The sequence below is a fragment of the Eleutherodactylus coqui genome, chromosome 6, assembly GCF_035609145.1.
Source record: "Eleutherodactylus coqui strain aEleCoq1 chromosome 6, aEleCoq1.hap1, whole genome shotgun sequence".
In the NCBI taxonomy this organism is placed as follows: Eukaryota; Metazoa; Chordata; class Amphibia; order Anura; family Eleutherodactylidae; genus Eleutherodactylus; species Eleutherodactylus coqui.
Window position 1 is genome coordinate 1,555,448 of NC_089842.1, and position 17,938 is coordinate 1,573,385.

Here is a 17,938-nt window from a genome sequence, read left to right on the forward strand (position 1 = left end):
CAGCAGAGGACTGGGCTGGGGAGCAAACCGGCGAGCGCAGCTTCTTTTTTTTTTTATTTTTATGCCTACTACCCTACCCACGGTGATGGTCAAAGATCCCACTGAGCAAGCAATGCTATCTCTGGTGTCCCCCTCATAGACTGTAAGCTCTTGTGTCCCCCCTATTTCCCCCTCATAGACTGTAAGCTCTTGTGTCCCCCTATTTCCTCCTCATAGACTGTAAGCTCTTGTGTCCTCTATTCCCTCATAGACTGTAAGCTCTTGTGTCCCCCCTATTTCCCCCTCATAGACTGTAAGCTCTTGTGTCCCCCTATTTCCCCCTCATAGACTGTAAGCTCCTGTGTCCCCCCTATTTCCTCCCCATAGACTGTAAGCTCTTGTGTCCCCCCTATTTCCCCCTCATAGACTGTAAGCTCTTGTGTCCCCCCTATTCCCTCCCCATAGACTGTAACCTCTTGTGTCCCCCCTATTTCCTCCTCAGACTGTAAGCTCTTGTGTCCCCCCTACTTCCTCCTCATAGACTGTAAGCTCTTGTGTCCCCCTATTTCCCCCTCATAGACTGTAAGCTCTTGTGTCCCCCCTATTTCCTCCCCATAGACTGTAAGCTCTTGTATCCCCCCTACTTCCTCCTCATAGACTGTAAGCTCTTGTGTCCCCCCTATTTCCTCCCCATAGACTGTAAGCTCTTGTATCCCCCCTACTTCCTCCTCATAGACTGTAAGCTCTTGTGTCCCCCCTATTTCCTCCTCATAGACTGTAAGCTCTTGTGTCCCCCTATTCCCTCCCCATAGACTGTAAGCTCTTGTGTCCCCCTATTTCCCCATAGACTGTAAGCTCTTGTGTCCCCCTATTTCCCCATAGACTGTAATCTCTTGTGTCCCCCTATTTCCTCATAGACTGTAAGCTCTTGTGTCCCCCTATTTCCCCCTCATAGACTGTAAGCTCTTGTGCCCCCCTATTTCCTCCCCATAGACTGTAAGCTCTTGTGTCCCCCTATTCCCTCCTCATAGACTGTAAGCTCTTGTTTCCCCCTATTTCCTCATAGACTGTAAGCTCTTGTGTCCCCCCTATTCCCTCCTCATAGACTGTAAGCTCTTGTGTCCCCCCTATTTCCTCCTCATAGACTGTAAGCTCTTGTGTCCCCCTATTCCCTCCTCATAGACTGTAAGCTCTTGTGTCCCCCCTATTTCCCCCTCATAGACTGTAAGCTCGTGTCCCCCCTATTTCCTCCCCATAGACTGTAAGCTCTTGTGTCCCCCTATTTCCCCCTCATAGACTGTAAGCTCGTGTCCCCCCTATTTCCTCCCCATAGACTGTAAGCTCGTGTCCCCCCTATTTCCCCCTCATAGACTGTAAGCTCTTGTGTCCCCCCTATTCCCTCCCCATAGACTGTAACCTCTTGTGTCCCCCCTATTTCCTCCTCAGACTGTAAGCTCTTGTGTTCTCCCTATTCCCTCCCCATAGACTGTAAGCTCTTGTGTCCCCCTATTTCCTCATAGACTGTAAGCTCTTGTGTCCCCCTATTTCCTCATAGACTGTAAGCTCTTGTGCCCCCCCTATTTCCTCCTCATAGACTGTAAGCTCTTGTGTTCTCCCTATTCCCTCCCCATAGACTGTAAGCTCTTGTGTCCCCCTATTTCCTCATAGACTGTAAGCTCTTGTGTCCCCCCTATTTCCTCATAGACTGTAAGCTCTTGTGTCCCCCCTATTTCCTCCTCATAGACTGTAAGCTCTTGTGTCCCCCTATTCCCTCCTCATAGACTGTAAGCTCTTGTATCCCCCCTACTTCCTCCTCATAGACTGTAAGCTCTTGTGTCCCTCCTATTCCCTCCCCATAGACTGTAAGCTCTTGTGTCCCCCCTATTTCCTCCTCATAGACTGTAAGCTCTTGTGCCCCCCTATTTCCTCCTCATAGACTGTAAGCTCTTGTGCCCCCCTATTTCCTCCCCATAGACTGTAAGCTCTTGTTTCCCCCTATTTCTTCATAGACTGTAAGCTCTTGTGTCCCCCCATTCCCTCCTCATAGACTGTAAGCTCTTGTGTCCCCCTATTTCCCCATAGACTGTAAGCTCTTGTGTCCCCCCATTCCCTCCTCATAGACTGTAAGCTCTTGTGTCCCCCTATTTCTTCATAGACTGTAAGCTCTTGTGTCCCCCCATTCCCTCCTCATAGACTGTAAGCTCTTGTGTCCCCCCTATTTCCTCCTCATAGACTGTAAGCTCTTGTGTCCCCCTACTTCCTCCTCATAGACTGTAAGCTCTTGTGTCCCCCTATTTCCTTCTCATAGACTGTAAGCTCTTGTGTCCCCCCTACTTCCTCCCCATAGACTGTAAGCTCTTGTGTCCCCCTACTTCCTCCTCATAGACTGTAAGCTCTTGTGTCCCCCTATTCCCTCCTCATAGACTGTAAGCTCTTGTGTCCCCCCCTACTTCCTCCCCATAGACTGTAAGCTCTTGTGTCCCCCCTATTTCCCCCTCATAGACTGTAAGCTCTTGTGTCCCCCTATTCCCTCATAGACTGTAAGCTCTTGTGTCCCCCCTATTTCCCCCTTATAGACTGTAAGCTCTTGTGTCCCCCTATTCCCTCATAGACTGTAAGCTCTTGTGTCCCCCCTATCTCCTCCTCATAGATTGTTAGCTCTTGTGTCCCCCTACTTCCTCCTCATAGACTGTAAGCTCTTGTGTCCCCCCTATTTCCTCCCCATAGACTGTAAGCTCTTGTGTCCCCTCTATTTCCCCATAGACTGTAAGCTCTTGTGTCCCCCTATTCCCTCATAGACTGTAAGCTCTTGTGTCCCCCCTATTTCCTCCCCATAGACTGTAAGCTCTTGTGCCCCCCCTATTTCCTCCTCACAGACTGTAAGCTCTTGTGTCCTCCCTACTTCCTCCTCATAGACTGTAAGCTCTTGTGTCCTCCCTACTTCCTCCTCATAGACTGTAAGCTCGTGTCCCCCCTATTTCCTCCTCATAGATTGTTAGCTCTTGTGTCCCCCCTATTTCCTCCCCATAGACTGTAAGCTCTTGTGTCCTCCCTACTTCCTCCTCATAGACTGTAAGCTCTTGTGTCCCCCTATTCCCTCCCCATAGACTGTAAGCTCTTGTGTCCCCCCTATTCCCTCATAGACTGTAAGCTCTTGTGTCCCCCCTATTTCCTCCTTATAGACTGTAAGCTCTTGTGTCCCCCCTATTCCCTCCCCATAGACTGTAAGCTCCTGTGTCCCCCTATTTCCTCCCCATAGACTGTAAGCTCATGTCCCCCTATCTCCTCCTCATAGATTGTTAGCTCTTGTGCGCAGGGCCATCACCCTTTACTCACTACTCTTCTACTCTAGGTGTCTCCTCTGATGTGTACAGCGCTGTGGAATATGTTGGCGCTTCAGTAAGTCTTGCTGCATCGGAGATGCCGTCCATTTGCCGCTGGCGCTGGGGACAGACGATAAAGTGCTGCAGCCGCAGTAACACTATAATAAACATGCGCCATTGCGTGCGGCGACTACTTGCCTTGGTCCACAACGCTCACCATGATCTCCCCCACCTCTCCATGCACATCCGGCGGGTTCTTGATCTGGCACAGGTAGGTTCCGTTATCCATCGGCTGAATGTTCCTGATAATGATCGATCCATCGTTGCGCTTCGGGTTCCCATCCCAAAAGGCTCGATTGGCGAAGCGGCCCTTAGTAGGAGGATACGGCTCCATGTGGAAGAAGAAGATCTAAGAGAGCGAAGGAGAAAGGAGCAGTAAGTCCAATGGCCACGAAGGAAAAGGGACACAAAGCTCCGCCCACCGGCGAGAGGAAAAACACGAAGACGCTTTATAGTAAACCAGCAGAAGTGCGCGGGTTTATTACACCTAACTTACGCTGTTTGTGCGTTCTCTGCTTCCGACATTATAAAATACCGTCCGTTCGTTGCGAGAAAAGAATAATGTCTGGGTTGTTATGCGCAGAAATTTGACGTCTCCCCAGGGGCGTGCCAGAGAGGTTTTATTAAAGGGCCGGATACTGGAAAAATCCTGCTTCAATAGGGCCCCCTGAGTTACAACAATAAGCTGAGCTCTACTTATCCCTCCGCGGCCCCCGGGATCCAGCGCTGCAGTCCCAGTGATTGCTGTGATAGATGAGGTCACAGGAAAGCGATAGCTGCAGCGTCTTCACCCCCTCACCCGGCATCGGCGCTCACATCCTGAGCGCCAGGAACTCAGGAACGGGATGCTGCAGCCTCTGATTGGCTACAGCAGTCACCTGATTTCCTGTGACGCCATCTGTTGCAGCAATCACCGGGACTGCAGCGCTGGATCCCAGTGGCCGCAGAGGGATAAGGTCTGATCATCATTTTAATACAGGGGTCCTGTTGAAGTGAAGTTCCCAGTAAGCAGACAATCCCTTTAATATTTGTGTGTGCCAATAGGTTGACAACCTATCCAAACCCGATCTAAAACATTTCCGAAATGTCTGTTCATCTGACGGTTCTTACACTTTACGAGTAATTGTTAGGAAATTATAGTACCAGTGATTCTGATGGCGCAATGCTCCACTTACTAGTCTAATGGCGGTGACATCATCGCAGGTGCTAAACCAGCAGAGCCGGACAGCAGCCGTGTGCTTACAGGACCCGTGGTGATGTCACTATTATGTGATGAGTCAGCGGGGCTCTGAGCTCTGCCTCTGATCAAATGACGGTGACATCATCACAGGTGCTAAACCAGCAGAGCCGGACAGCAGCCGTGTGCTTACAGGACCTGTGGTGATGTCACTATTATGTGATGAGTCAGCGGGGCTCTGAGCTCTGCCTCTGATCAAATGACGGTGACATCATCACAGGTGCTAAACCAGCAGAGCCGGACAGCAGCCGTGTGCTTACAGGACCCGTGGTGATGTCACTATTATGTGATGAGTCAGCGGGGCTCTGAGCTCTGCCTCTGATCAAATGACGGTGACATCATCACAGGTGCTAAACCAGCAGAGCCGGACAGCAGCCATGTGCTTACAGGACCTGTGGTGATGTCACTATTATGTGATGAGTCAGCAGGGCTCTGAGCTCTGCCTCTGATCAAATGACGGTGACATCATCACAGGTGCTAAACCAGCAGAGCCGGACAGCAGCCGTGTGGAGCCCAGGTGACTGATAACATGAAATCCCTCATTTAGAGCACAGGAAGGAAGAATCTGTGTTGACATCACAGTCATATGATTAGGGATGGAGCTCGGAGGCCTGCTGACTGATTACATGACAGTGACATCATCACATGTAACTCATGGACAGGTGATCATTAGTATTTTGACTAGTAATTAATAGGACATTAGAGTACCAGTGTTTATATAATATAGTGAAAGGGATTGGAGTTGTAAGAACACCGTTGCTGGTTTAGGACCTGTGATGACATCACCATCATTGCACCTCTAATGTGTTTGCTAGAGAATAGATAGTTCTGCTACACACACGTTGTGCACAGCTCTGCTACACGCACGTCACACATGCGCACAGCTCTGCTGCCTACATTCTTCATCTCATACAACAAAGATAACAATAAGCACAGTAGAGTCCTGTACATACTGATCACCCCCTGGTCATGTGACCTCGAACTCCTCCCACACAGGTGACTGACCACATGATGGTGACATCATCATAAGTCCTGTAAGCACACAGCTGCTGTCAGGCTCTGAATGTTTTATGAGCTTTGATGATGTCACCATCATGTGATCAGGGGCAGAGCATGTAACTCAGTCACTCACGGACAGGTAGTCGTTAGCATTTTGATGTCATGACTGTGCCACCATTTGATTGTTGAAGAGGAAACAGTTTTTCTAAAAGGTGTTGGCAGCAAGAACCTTAAAATGTTAAATATTTATGAAATAGTTTGTATGTTGTTTTCACAAATTAGAATAATAAAAGGAAGCAGCAAAACCCCAAGTCACCTCCACTTCATGGACATCAGTCCGTTCGGTCAGAAGAAGCCATCTGGAAGCCACTTCACTTGCTTTTGTGCAGATTCAACCCCCAAACACATCAAAAAGTCCATTGTCTACAGCCAGGCCATCAGATACAACCGGCTCTGCTCCAACCCAACAGACAGTGAGGAACATCTAGACCATCTTATAAGGACATTTATAAACCAGGGCGACCAGAGCCACCAGGAGAGCCAGAAATCACCAGAGCCACCAGGAGAGCCAGAAATCACCAGAGCCACCAGGAGAGCCAGAAATCATCAGAGCCACCAGGAGAGCCAGAAATCACCAGAGCCACCAGGAGAGCCAGAAATCACCAGAGCCACCAGGAGAGCCAGAAATCACCAGAGCCACCAGGAGACCCGGAAATCACCAGCGCCACCAGGAGACCCGGAAATCACCAGCGCCACCAGGAGACCCGGAAATCACCAGTGCCACCAGGAGACCCGGATATCACCAGAGCCACCAGGAGACCCAGGAATCACCAGAGCCACCAGGAGACCCAGGAATCATCAGAGCCACCAGGAGACCCAGGAATCATCAGAGCCACCAGGAGACCCAGGAATCATCAGAGCCACCAGGAGACCCAGAAATCACCAGAGCCACCAGGAGACCCAGAAATCACCAGAGCCACCAGGAGACCCAGGAATCACCAGAGCCACCAGGAGACCCAGGAATCACCAGAGCCACCAGGAGACCCAGGAATCACCAGAGCCACCAGGAGACCCAGGAATCACCAGAGCCACCAGGAGACCCAGGAATCACCAGAGCCACCAGGAGACCCAGGAATCACCAGAGCCACCAGGAGACCCAGGAATCACCAGGAGACCCAGGAATCACCAGAGCCACCAGGAGACCCAGGAATCACCAGAGCCACCAGGAGACCCAGGAATCACCAGAGCCACCAGGAGACCCAGGAATCACCAGAGCCACCAGGAGACCCAGGAATCACCAGAGCCACCAGGAGACCCAGGAATCACCAGAGCCACCAGGAGACCCAGGAATCACCAGAGCCACCAGGAGACCCAGGAATCACCAGAGCCACCAGGAGACCCAGGAATCACCAGAGCCACCAGGAGACCCAGGAATCACCAGAGCCACCAGGAGACCTAGGAATCACCAGAGCCACCAGGAGACCTAGGAATCACCAGAGCCACCAGGACACCCAGAAATCATTAGAACCACCAGGAGACCCAGGAATCACCAGAACCACCAGGAGACCCAGGAATCATCAGAGCCACCAGGAGACCCAGGAATCATCAGAGCCACCAGGACACCCAGAAATCATTAGAACCACCAGGAGACCCAGGAATCACCAGAACCACCAGGAGACCCAGGAATCAACTACTCTGATACACCGAGAAGGAAGGAAATGGTCATGTACCTCTAGTAGTGACCTACAATCCACAGCTAAAGGTACCAAGGGAAACTGCAAAGAAACTCCACCATACCTACACAAGGATGACCGTCTGACCACCATATTCCCGGACCCTCCCCTTCTGTGTTACAAGCAACCTCCAAGTCTAAGGACCTTTATAATCAGGAGTGCATTGTCCTCCAACACACAAGAAGGAACTTATCGCTGTAATGTAAGGAGCTGTAAGACCTGCTGACATGTACGGACTGCGGACAGGATACGGATCCCCAACACACAGCTGGACTATAAGATCCCTGTAATGTAAGGAGCTGTAAGACCTGCTGACATGTACGGACCGCAGACAGGATACATAACCCAAACACAGCAGGACTATAAGATCCCTGTAATGTAAGGAGCTGTAAGACCTGCTGACATATACGGACCGCAGACAGGATACAGATCCCCAACACACAGCAGGACTATAAGATCCCTGTAATGTAAGGAGCTGTAAGACCTGCTGACATGTACGGACCGCGGACAGGATACATAACCCCAACACACAGCAGGACTATAAGATCCATGTAATGTAAGGAGCTGTAAGACCTGCTGACATGTACGGACCGTGGACAGGATACATAACCCCAACACACAGCAGGACTATGAGATCCCTGTAATGTAAGGAGCTGTAAGACCAGCTGACCTGTACGGACCGCAGACAGGATACATAACCCCAACACACAGCAGGACTATAAGATCCTGTAATGTAAGGAGCTGTAAGACCTGCCGACATGTACGGACCGCGGACAGGATACGGATCCCCAACACACAGCTGGACTATAAGATCCCTGTAATGTAAGGAGCTGTAAGACCTGCTGACATGTACGGACCGTGGACAGGATACATAACCCCAACACACAGCAGGACTATGATATCCCTGTAATATAAGGAGCTGTAAGACCAGCTGACCTGTACGGACCGCAGACAGGATACATAACCCCAACACACAGCAGGACTATAAGATCCTGTAATGTAAGGAGCTGTAAGACCTGCCGACATGTACGGACCGCGGACAGGATACGGATCCCCAACACACAGCTGGACTATAAGATCCCTGTAATGTAAGGAGCTGTAAGACCTGCTGACATGTACGGACCACAGACAGGATACATAACCCCAACACACAGCAGGACTATAAGATCCCTGTAATGTGAGGAGCTGTAAGACCTGGTGACATGTACGGACTGCGGACAGGATACATAACCCCAACACACAGCAGGACTATAAGATCCCTGTAATGTAAGGAGCTGTAAGACCTGCTGACATGTACGGACCGCGGACAGGATATATAACCCCAACACACAGCAGGACTATAAGATCCCTGTAATGTAAGGAGCTGTAAGACCTGCTGACATGTACGGACCGCAGACAGGATACGTAACCCCAACACACAGCAGGACTATAAGATCCCTGTAATGTAAGGAGCTGTAAGACCTGCTGACATGTACGGACCGCAGACAGGATATATAACCCCAACACACAGCAGGACTATAAGATCCCTGTAATGTAAGGAGCTGTAAAACCTGCTGACATGTACGGACCGCGGACAGGATACGGATCCCCAACACACAGCAGGACTAGAAGATCCCTGTAATGTAAGGAGCTGTAAGACCTGCTGACATGTACGGACCGCGGACAGGATACGGATCCCCAACACACAGCTGGACTATAAGATCCCTGTAATGTAAGGAGCTGTAAGACCTGCCGACATGTACGGACCGCGGACAGGATACGGATCCCCAACACACAGCTGGACTATAAGATCCCTGTAATGTAAGGAGCTGTAAGACCTGCCGACATGTACGGACCGCGGACAGGATACATAACCCCAACACACAGCAGGACTATAAGATCCCTGTAATGTAAGGAGCTGTAAGACCTGCTGACATGTACGGACCGCGGACAGGATACATAACCCCAACACACAGCAGGACTATAAGATCCCTGTAATGTAAGGAGCTGTAAGACCAGCTGACATGTACGGACCGCAGACAGGATACAGATCCCCAACACACAGCAGGACTATAAGATCCCTGTAATGTAAGGAGCTGTAAGACCTGCTGACATGTACGGACCGCGGACAGGATATATAACCCCAACACACAGCAGGACTATAAGATCCCTGTAATGTAAGGAGCTGTAAGACCTGCTGACATGTACGGACCGCAGACAGGATACGGATCCCCAACACACAGCAGGACTATAAGATCCTGTAATGTAAGGAGCTGTAAGACCTGCTGACATGTACGGACCGCGGACAGGATACAGATCCCCAACACACAGCAGGACTATAAGATCCCTGTAATGTAAGGAGCAGTAAGACCTGCTGACATGTACGGACCGCAGACAGGATACAGATCCCCAATACACAGCAGGACTATAAGATCCCTGTAATGTAAGGAGCTGTAAGACCTGCTGACATGTACGGACCGCAGACAGGATACATAACCCCAACACAGAGCAGGAGTATAAGATCCCTGTAATGTAAGGAGCTGTAAGACCTGCTGACATGTACGGACCGCGGACAGGATATATAACCCCAACACACAGCAGGACTATAAGATCCCTGTAATGTAAGGAGCTGTAAGACCTGCTGACATGTACGGACCGCGGACAGGATATATAACCCCAACACACAGCAGGACTATAAGATCCCTGTAATGTAAGGAGCTGTAAAACCTGCTGACATGTACGGACCGCGGACAGGATATATAACCCCAACACACAGCAGGACTATAAGATCCCTGTAATGTAAGGAGCTGTAAGACCTGCTGACATGTACGGACCGCGGACAGGATATATAACCCCAACACACAGCAGGACTATAAGATCCCTGTAATGTAAGGAGCTGTAAGACCTGCTGACATGTACGGACCGCAGACAGGATACGGATCCCCAACACACAGCAGGACTAGAAGATCCCTGTAATGTAAGGAGCTGTAAGACCTGCTGACATGTACGGACCGCAGACAGGATACATAACCCCAACACACAGCAGGACTATAAGATCCCTGTAATGTAAGGAGCTGTAAGACCAGCTGACATGTACGGACCGCCGACAGGATACAGATCCCCAACACACAGCAGGACTATAAGATCCTGTAATGTAAGGAGCTGTAAGACCTGCTGACATGTACGGACCGCAGACAGGATACATAACCCCAACACACAGCAGGACTATAAGATCCCTTTAATGTAAGGAGCTGTAAGACCTGCTGACATGTACGGACCGCAGACAGGATACATAACCCCAACACACAGCAGGACTATAAGATCCCTGTAATGTAAGGAGCAGTAAGACCTGCTGACATGTACGGACCGCGGACAGGATACATAACCCCAACACACAGCAGGACTATAAGATCCCTGTAATGTAAGGAGCTGTAAGACCTGCTGACATGTACGGACCGCGTACAGGATACATAACCCCAACACACAGCAGGACTATAAGATCCCTGTAATGTAAGGAGCTGTAAGACCTGCTGACATGTACGGACCGCAGACAGGATACATAACCCCAATACACAGCAGGACTATAAGATCCCTGTAATGTAAGGAGCTGTAAGACCTGCTGACATATACGGACCGCGGACAGGATACATAACCCCAACACACAGCAGGACTATAAGATCCCTGTAATGTAAGGAGCTGTAAGACCTGCTGACATGTACGGACCGCAGACAGGATACATAACCCCAATACAAAGCAGGACTATAAGATCCCTGTAATGTAAGGAGCTGTAAGACCTGCTGACATGTACGGACCGCAGACAGGATACATAACCCCAACACAGAGCAGGAGTATAAGATCCCTGTAATGTAAGGAGCTGTAAAACCTGCTGACATGTACGGACCGCAGACAGGATACATAACCCCAACACACAGCAGGACTATAAGATCCCTGTAATGTAAGGAGCTGTAAGACCTGCTGACATGTACGGACCGCGGACAGGATATATAACCCCAACACACAGCAGGACTATAAGATCCCTGTAATGTAAGGAGCTGTAAGACCTGCTGACATGTACGGACCGCGGACAGGATATATAACCCCAACACACAGCAGGACTATAAGATCCCTGTAATGTAAGGAGCTGTAAGACCTGCTGACATGTACGGACCGCGGACAGGATACATAACCCCAACACACAGCAGGACTAGAAGATCCATGTAATGTAAGGAGCTGTAAGACCTGCTGACATGTACGGACCGCGGACAGGATACATAACCCCAACACACAGCAGGACTATAAGATCCCTGTAATGTAAGGAGCAGTATGACCTGCTGACATGTACGGACCGCGGACAGGATACATAACCCCAACACACAGCAGGACTATAAGATCCCTGTAATGTAAGGAGCTGTAAGACCTGCTGACATGTACGGACCGCGGACAGGATACATAACCCCAACACACAGCAGGACTATAAGATCCATGTAATGTAAGGAGCTGTAAGACCTGCTGACATGTACGGACCGCGGACAGGATACATAACCCCAACACACAGCAGGACTATAAGATCCATGTAATGTAAGGAGCTGTAAGACCTGCTGACATGTACGGACCGCAGACAGGATACATAACCCCAACACACAGCAGGACTATAAGATCCCGGGGTATGGTCACATGTTCCACCTCTGATGTTGTGTACCTGATCATGTGCAGTAAATTTCCTGTTAGGGGGCTTTATGTTGGAGAAACAGGACAGAAACTGAGAGCGAGGATGAGATCTCATCCCAACACAATTAAAGAGAGAAAGATAGAATTACCTGCAACTGAGCATTTTTCTGGTCATGGACACAACATAGAAGATATGAAAGTTATTATACTTAAAGGCAATTTCAAGTCACAAAGAAATACAAGAATTTGGGAGTTCAAGTTTAAAACTATCTTTGACCTCTCGAGACTGGAATCAACATCTCAAGAGGCTTCTTGCATCATGGACAATATTTGGAATCTATAGCAGAGATAATAGACAGGCCTGGTGACCCCCTAACACTAGAGATGAGCGAGCACCAAAATGCTCGGGTGCTCGTTGCTCGAGTCGAACTTTCCGCGATGCTCGAGAGCTCGTTTCGAGTAATGAACCCCATTGAAGTCAATGGGCGACTCGAGCATTTTTGTATGGGACTGATGCTCCGCATAGGTGATGACTTGTGAAACTCTGGAAAACCTCAGAAAGTCATGGAAACACCACAGAAACATATAGGGAAGGGCAGGGGCATCATGCATGGCTGCATCTCAGGCTGTCAGGTCTCACTATTAAGCCAAGATGGGGGCAAGAGTCTGCCCCCCCCCCCCCCAACAATTTTTACTTTGGACAAACCCTCATTAGCATGGCACACCTTAGCTAAGCACCACACTACCTGCAACCAAGGACAATCACTGCCTGCGGGTGACACTGCTGCCTCTTCTCCTGGGTTACATGCTGCCCAACCCCTCGCACAACCCTGCGTCCACAGCGCACACAAAAGTTTCCCTGCGCAGCCTTCAGCTGCCCTCATGCCACACGCTCGCTGCATAGCCACACCACCCTCATGTCTATTTATAAGTGCGTCTGCCATGAGGAGGAATTGGAGGCACACACTGCAGAGGGTTGGCAGGGCCTGGCAGTGACCCTCTTTGAAAGTGTGGCCGATAGCCCACAATGCTGATAAGAATAGATGATTAATTAACGTACGATCATCATTCCAATCCATGGTACCTCCGTCACAAAATTGTCAGGAGCCGCAAACGAGGGCATAAAGGGGACTCAGGTGCCAGCACTTCTACACATCTCCACAATGCAGCAATACTCTGTGTGGGAAGCACGTGAGCGGGCCCAGGGTCAGGCTCGGTCCCAGCCTCCACCTTGTGTGACCCAAGGTGCCGCAAGTTACATAGCAATGGGAAATCCATGTGTCCCCACACTATTCATTCTGTGTAGGTGTCAGATAGCTCAACACCGCAATGGGAAGTCTTTGAGTTCCTTGGGCTCGCCTATGCTGTCGGCCCACATTTCTACCCTAGTCAGTCAGTGTATTTGTGTCAGTCAAGTAAAACACCGCCCTGGGAAGTCTTTGTGCACTCACAGCATAGGCGAGCCAAAGGAACCCAAGGAAAGTATTAAACATGAAGCAATTACAGTGCCCAAACATGGCAGACTTTCACCCTGCTAAGGCCTCATGTCCACGGGCAAAAGAAGAATTGAAATCCGCAGCAGATTTTAACTCTTCTCCCGCGCGCGGATCCGCACCCCATAGGGATGCATTGACCACCCGCGGGTAGATAAATACCCGCAAATGGTCAATAAAAGGGATTTTTTTAAAAATGGAGCATGAAAAAATCTGGACCATGCTCCATTTTCGTGCGGGTCTCCCGCGGGGACGGTTCCCGCGGGCTTCTATTGAAGCCTATGGAAGCCGTCCGGATCCGCGGGAGACCTAAAATAGGAATTTAAAAGAATTTACTCATCCGGAGCGGACCGGGAAGGTCTTCTCTTCCTCACGGCCGGATCTTTCTTGCTTCGGCTTGGCGGATGTGCCCGGCGCATGCGCGCGGCCCGTCGGCGACGTGCCGCCGGCGTGACGAGTTCATCCGCCGGCCGAAAAAGAAGATCCGGCCGTGAGGAAGAGAAGACCTTCCCGGTCCGCTCCGGATGAGTAAATTCTTTTAAATTCCTATTTTCAGCGCTCATGTCCGCGGGGCAGGAGGGACCCGCTGCAGATTCTCCATGTAGAATCCGTAGCGGGCCTGATTTTCCCCGTGGACATGAGGCCTAAGGGCCTCGGCCCACATTTCTGCCCTAGTCAGTCAGTGGGATTGTGTCAGACAGGTAAAACACCTCAATGGGAAGTCTTTGTGCACCCACAGCATAGGCGAGCCCCAGGAACTTAAAGGGGTTGTCCCGCGGCAGCAAGTGGGGGTATACACTTCTGTATGGCCATATTAATGCACTTTGTAATGTACATTGTGCATTAATTATGAGCCATACAGAAGTTATTCACTTACCTGTTCCGTTGCTGGCGTCCTCGTCTCCATGGTGCCGTCTAATTTTCAGCGTCTAATCGCCCGATTAGACGCGCTTGCGCAGTCCGGTCTTCTTCTTTTCTGAATGGGGCCGCTCGTGCCGGAGAGCGGCTCCTTGTAGCTCCGCCCCGTCACGTGCCGATTCCAGCCAATCAGGAGGCTGGAATCGGCAATGGACCGCACAAAAGCCCTGCGGTCCACCGAGGGAGAAGATCCCGGCGGCCATCTTCACCAGGTAAGTAAGAAGTCACCGGAGCGCGGGGATTCAGGTAAGCACTGTCCGGTTTTCTTTTTTAACCCCTGCATCGGGGTTGTCTCGCGCTGAACGGGGAGCTGTTGAAAAAAAAACAACCCGTTTCGGCACGGGACAACCCCTTTAAAGATGGTATTACGCATAAAGAAATCACAGCGCCCTAACGTGGCAAAGTTTCACCCCGCCAAGGACCTCTGCCCACACCCTCAGCAATCGTGGGAATAAAGCGGACTTCGATGCTAGTGCAGCTGTGAACGTCTCATTTAATTATTTGCGGTTGCTTTCACTGCTCCAAAGACTGGGATTAACCAGGAACAAGTTCCACAGGCCCAACCTGGTGCAGTTGCATTTCCCCCAGGACATAGGCCTCGGCCCACAGCCTCGGCAATCGCGGGCATAGAGCGGACTACGATGCTAGTACAGCTGTGAACGTCTCATGAATGCAGTAATGCTCTTCTTGTTTGGCCCAAACTATCTGCACTCTGCACCCTACCCAAGTCAGTCAGTGTATTTGTGCCAGACGGGTAAAACACTGCGATGGGAAGTCTGTGTGCACCCACAGCATAGGCGAGCCGAAGGAACCCAAGGAAAGTATTAAACCTGAAGAAATCACAGTGCTCAAACATGGCAGACTTTCACTGTGCCGAGGACATAGGCCTCTGCCCACACCCTCAGCAATCGCGGGCATAAAGCGGACTCCGATGCTAGTACAGCTGTGAACGTCTCATGAATGCAGTAACGCTCTTCTTGTTTGGCCCAAACCAGTGCCTCAGATAACTGTGGTAACACGAGAGAAAATACATGCTGCCCAGTGCTGATCCCCGACCCCAAGCTGGAGGAGGAGGTGGCATTACAAGGTCAAGAAACCATGACCAGGACCCGCTATACTCTGTGTGGGAAGTATGTGAGAGGGCCCTGGGTCAGGCTCGGTCCCAGCCTCCACCTTGTGTGACCCAAGGTGCCCTGAATTAAATAGCAATGGGAAATCCATGTGTCCCCACACAGATAGCTCAACACTGCAAGGGTAAGTCTTTGAGTTCCTTGGGCTCGCCTATGCTGTCAGTGCACAAAGATGGTATTACACAGGAAGAAATCAGAGTGCCCAACCATGGGAGAGTTTCACCTCGCCAACGACCTTGGCCTCGGCCCACAATTCAAGCCCTAGTCAGTCAGTGTATTTGTGCCAGATAGGTAAAGCACCGCGATGGGAAGATTTAGTGCACCCATAGTATAGACCAGGGGTGGGCAATTAATTTTCCCATGGGGCCACATGAGAAATTGGAATGGTTTTAGAGGGCCAGACCAACATACGAAGGCTCCATGCACATTGCCTTAATGGGGCCGTATTCCAGCCGCCCGATTTGCGGCCAGAATACGTCCGCCATTGAAAATGAATGGCGTTGTAATACGGCGTGGTGAACACCCGGTGTTTCACCCCGTTTTACGGCGCGGCCCCCGTGTCTGCCAATGGAGAGGGGAGCGGTAAGGAGCACTCCCATCTCCACTCAGAAGTTACAGTGGCATCACTTAGGCCTCATGTCCACGGGGAAAATCGGGCCCGCTACGGATTCTACATGTAGAATCTGCAGCGGGTCCCTCCTGCCCCGCGGACATGAGCGCTGAAAATACAAATAAAAAGGAATTTACCTATCCGTAGCGGGCGGCGAAGCTCTGCTCTTCCTCACGGCTGGATTTTCTTTTTCGGCCGGCGGATGAATTCCTTACGCCGGCGGCACGTCGCCGGCACGTCGTCGACGTGCCGCGCGCATCCGCCGGGCACATCCGCCAAGCCGAAGCAAGGGAGATGCGGCCGTGAGGAAGAGCAGAGCTTCGCGGCCCGCTGCGGGTGAGTAAATCCTTGAAATTCCTATTTTAGGTCTCCCGCGGATCCGGACGGCTTCCATAGGCTTCAATAGAAGCCCGCGGGAGCCGTCCCCGCGGGAGACCCGCACGAAAATGGAGCATGGTCCAGATTTTTTCATGCTCCATTTTTTTTAAAATCCCTTTTATTGACGATCCGCGGGTATTTATCTACCCACGGGTGGTCAATGCATCCCTATGGGGTGCGGATCCGCGCGCGGGAGATCCGCTGCGGATTTTAAATCTCATTTTGCCCGTGGACATGAGCCCTTAGGGCTCATGTCCACGAGGAAAAGAAGAATTAAAATCCGCAGCGGATTTTAACTCTTCTCCCGCGCACGGATCTGCACCCCATAGGGATGCATTGACCACCCGCGGGTAGATAAATACCCGCGGATCGTCAATAAAAGTGATTTTAAAAGCCTATGGAAGCCGTCCGGATCCGCGGGACACAAAAATCACATTTTACTTACCCGCTCCGGTTCTTCTCTTCGGCGCCGCGCCATCCTCTCTCAGCCGCGGCCGGATCATTTTGCTTCGGCCCGGCGCATGCGCGGGGCACGTCACCGACGTCATCGTGCACATCCGCCGAGCCGAAGAATGAAGATCCGGCCGCGACGAGAGAAGATGACGCCGCCGCGAAGAGAAGAAACGGAGCGGATGGGAGGTGAGTTTATTGTCATTTATTTGTATTTTCAGCGCTCATGTCCGCGGGGGAAGGAGGGACCCGCTGCAGATTCTACATGTAGAATCCGTAGCGGGCCCGATTTTCCCCGTGGACATGAGCACCGGACTCATTGGTGAGTCACCAGGACACTCTTTGCGGGCCGGTCCGAGCTATTCAGCGGGCCGGATGTGGCCCGCGGGCCGTGCTTTGCCCAGGTCTGGTATAGACAGACCCCAGTAACATTCCTGTAGCAAAGGTATAAACAGACCCCTGTAACATTTCTTTAGTAAAAGTATTGGCAGACCCCTGTAACATTTCTGTAGCAGAAGTATAGGCAGACCCCTGTAATATTTCTGTAGCAGAAGTATAGACAGACCCCAGTAACATTTCTGTAGCAGATGTATAGGCAGACCCCAGTAACATTTCTGAAGTAAAAGTATAGGCAGACCCCTGTAACATTTCTGTAGCAGAAGTATAGGCAGACCCCTGTAACATTTCTGTAGCAGAAGTATAGGCGGACCCCTGTAACATTTCTGTAGTAACAGTATAGGCAGACCCCTGTAACATTTCTGTAGCAGAAGTATAGGCAGACCCCTGTAACATTTCTGTAGCAGAAGTATAGGCGGACCCCTGTAACATTTCTGTAGTAACAGTATAGGCAGAACCCAGTAACATTTCTGTAGCAGAAGTATAGGCAGAACCCAGTAACATTTCTGTAGCAAAGTTATAGGCAGACCCCAGTAACATTTCTGTAGTAACAGTATAGGCAGACCCCAGTAACATTTCTGTAGT

At 50.7% G+C, this 17,938-nt stretch overlaps 1 protein-coding gene across 1 annotated transcript in view; it reads right to left on the bottom strand.

The window, feature by feature from the left end:
• The window catches only part of MPZL2 (myelin protein zero like 2), a 41,834-nt gene that overhangs the window by 9,689 nt on the left and 14,207 nt on the right, over positions 1–17,938 (bottom strand). The window contains exon 3 of the mRNA XM_066606033.1: positions 3,501–3,711. Within this exon, the coding sequence (XP_066462130.1) occupies positions 3,501–3,711 (211 nt within the window). The remainder of the gene's footprint in view (positions 1–3,500; positions 3,712–17,938) is intronic.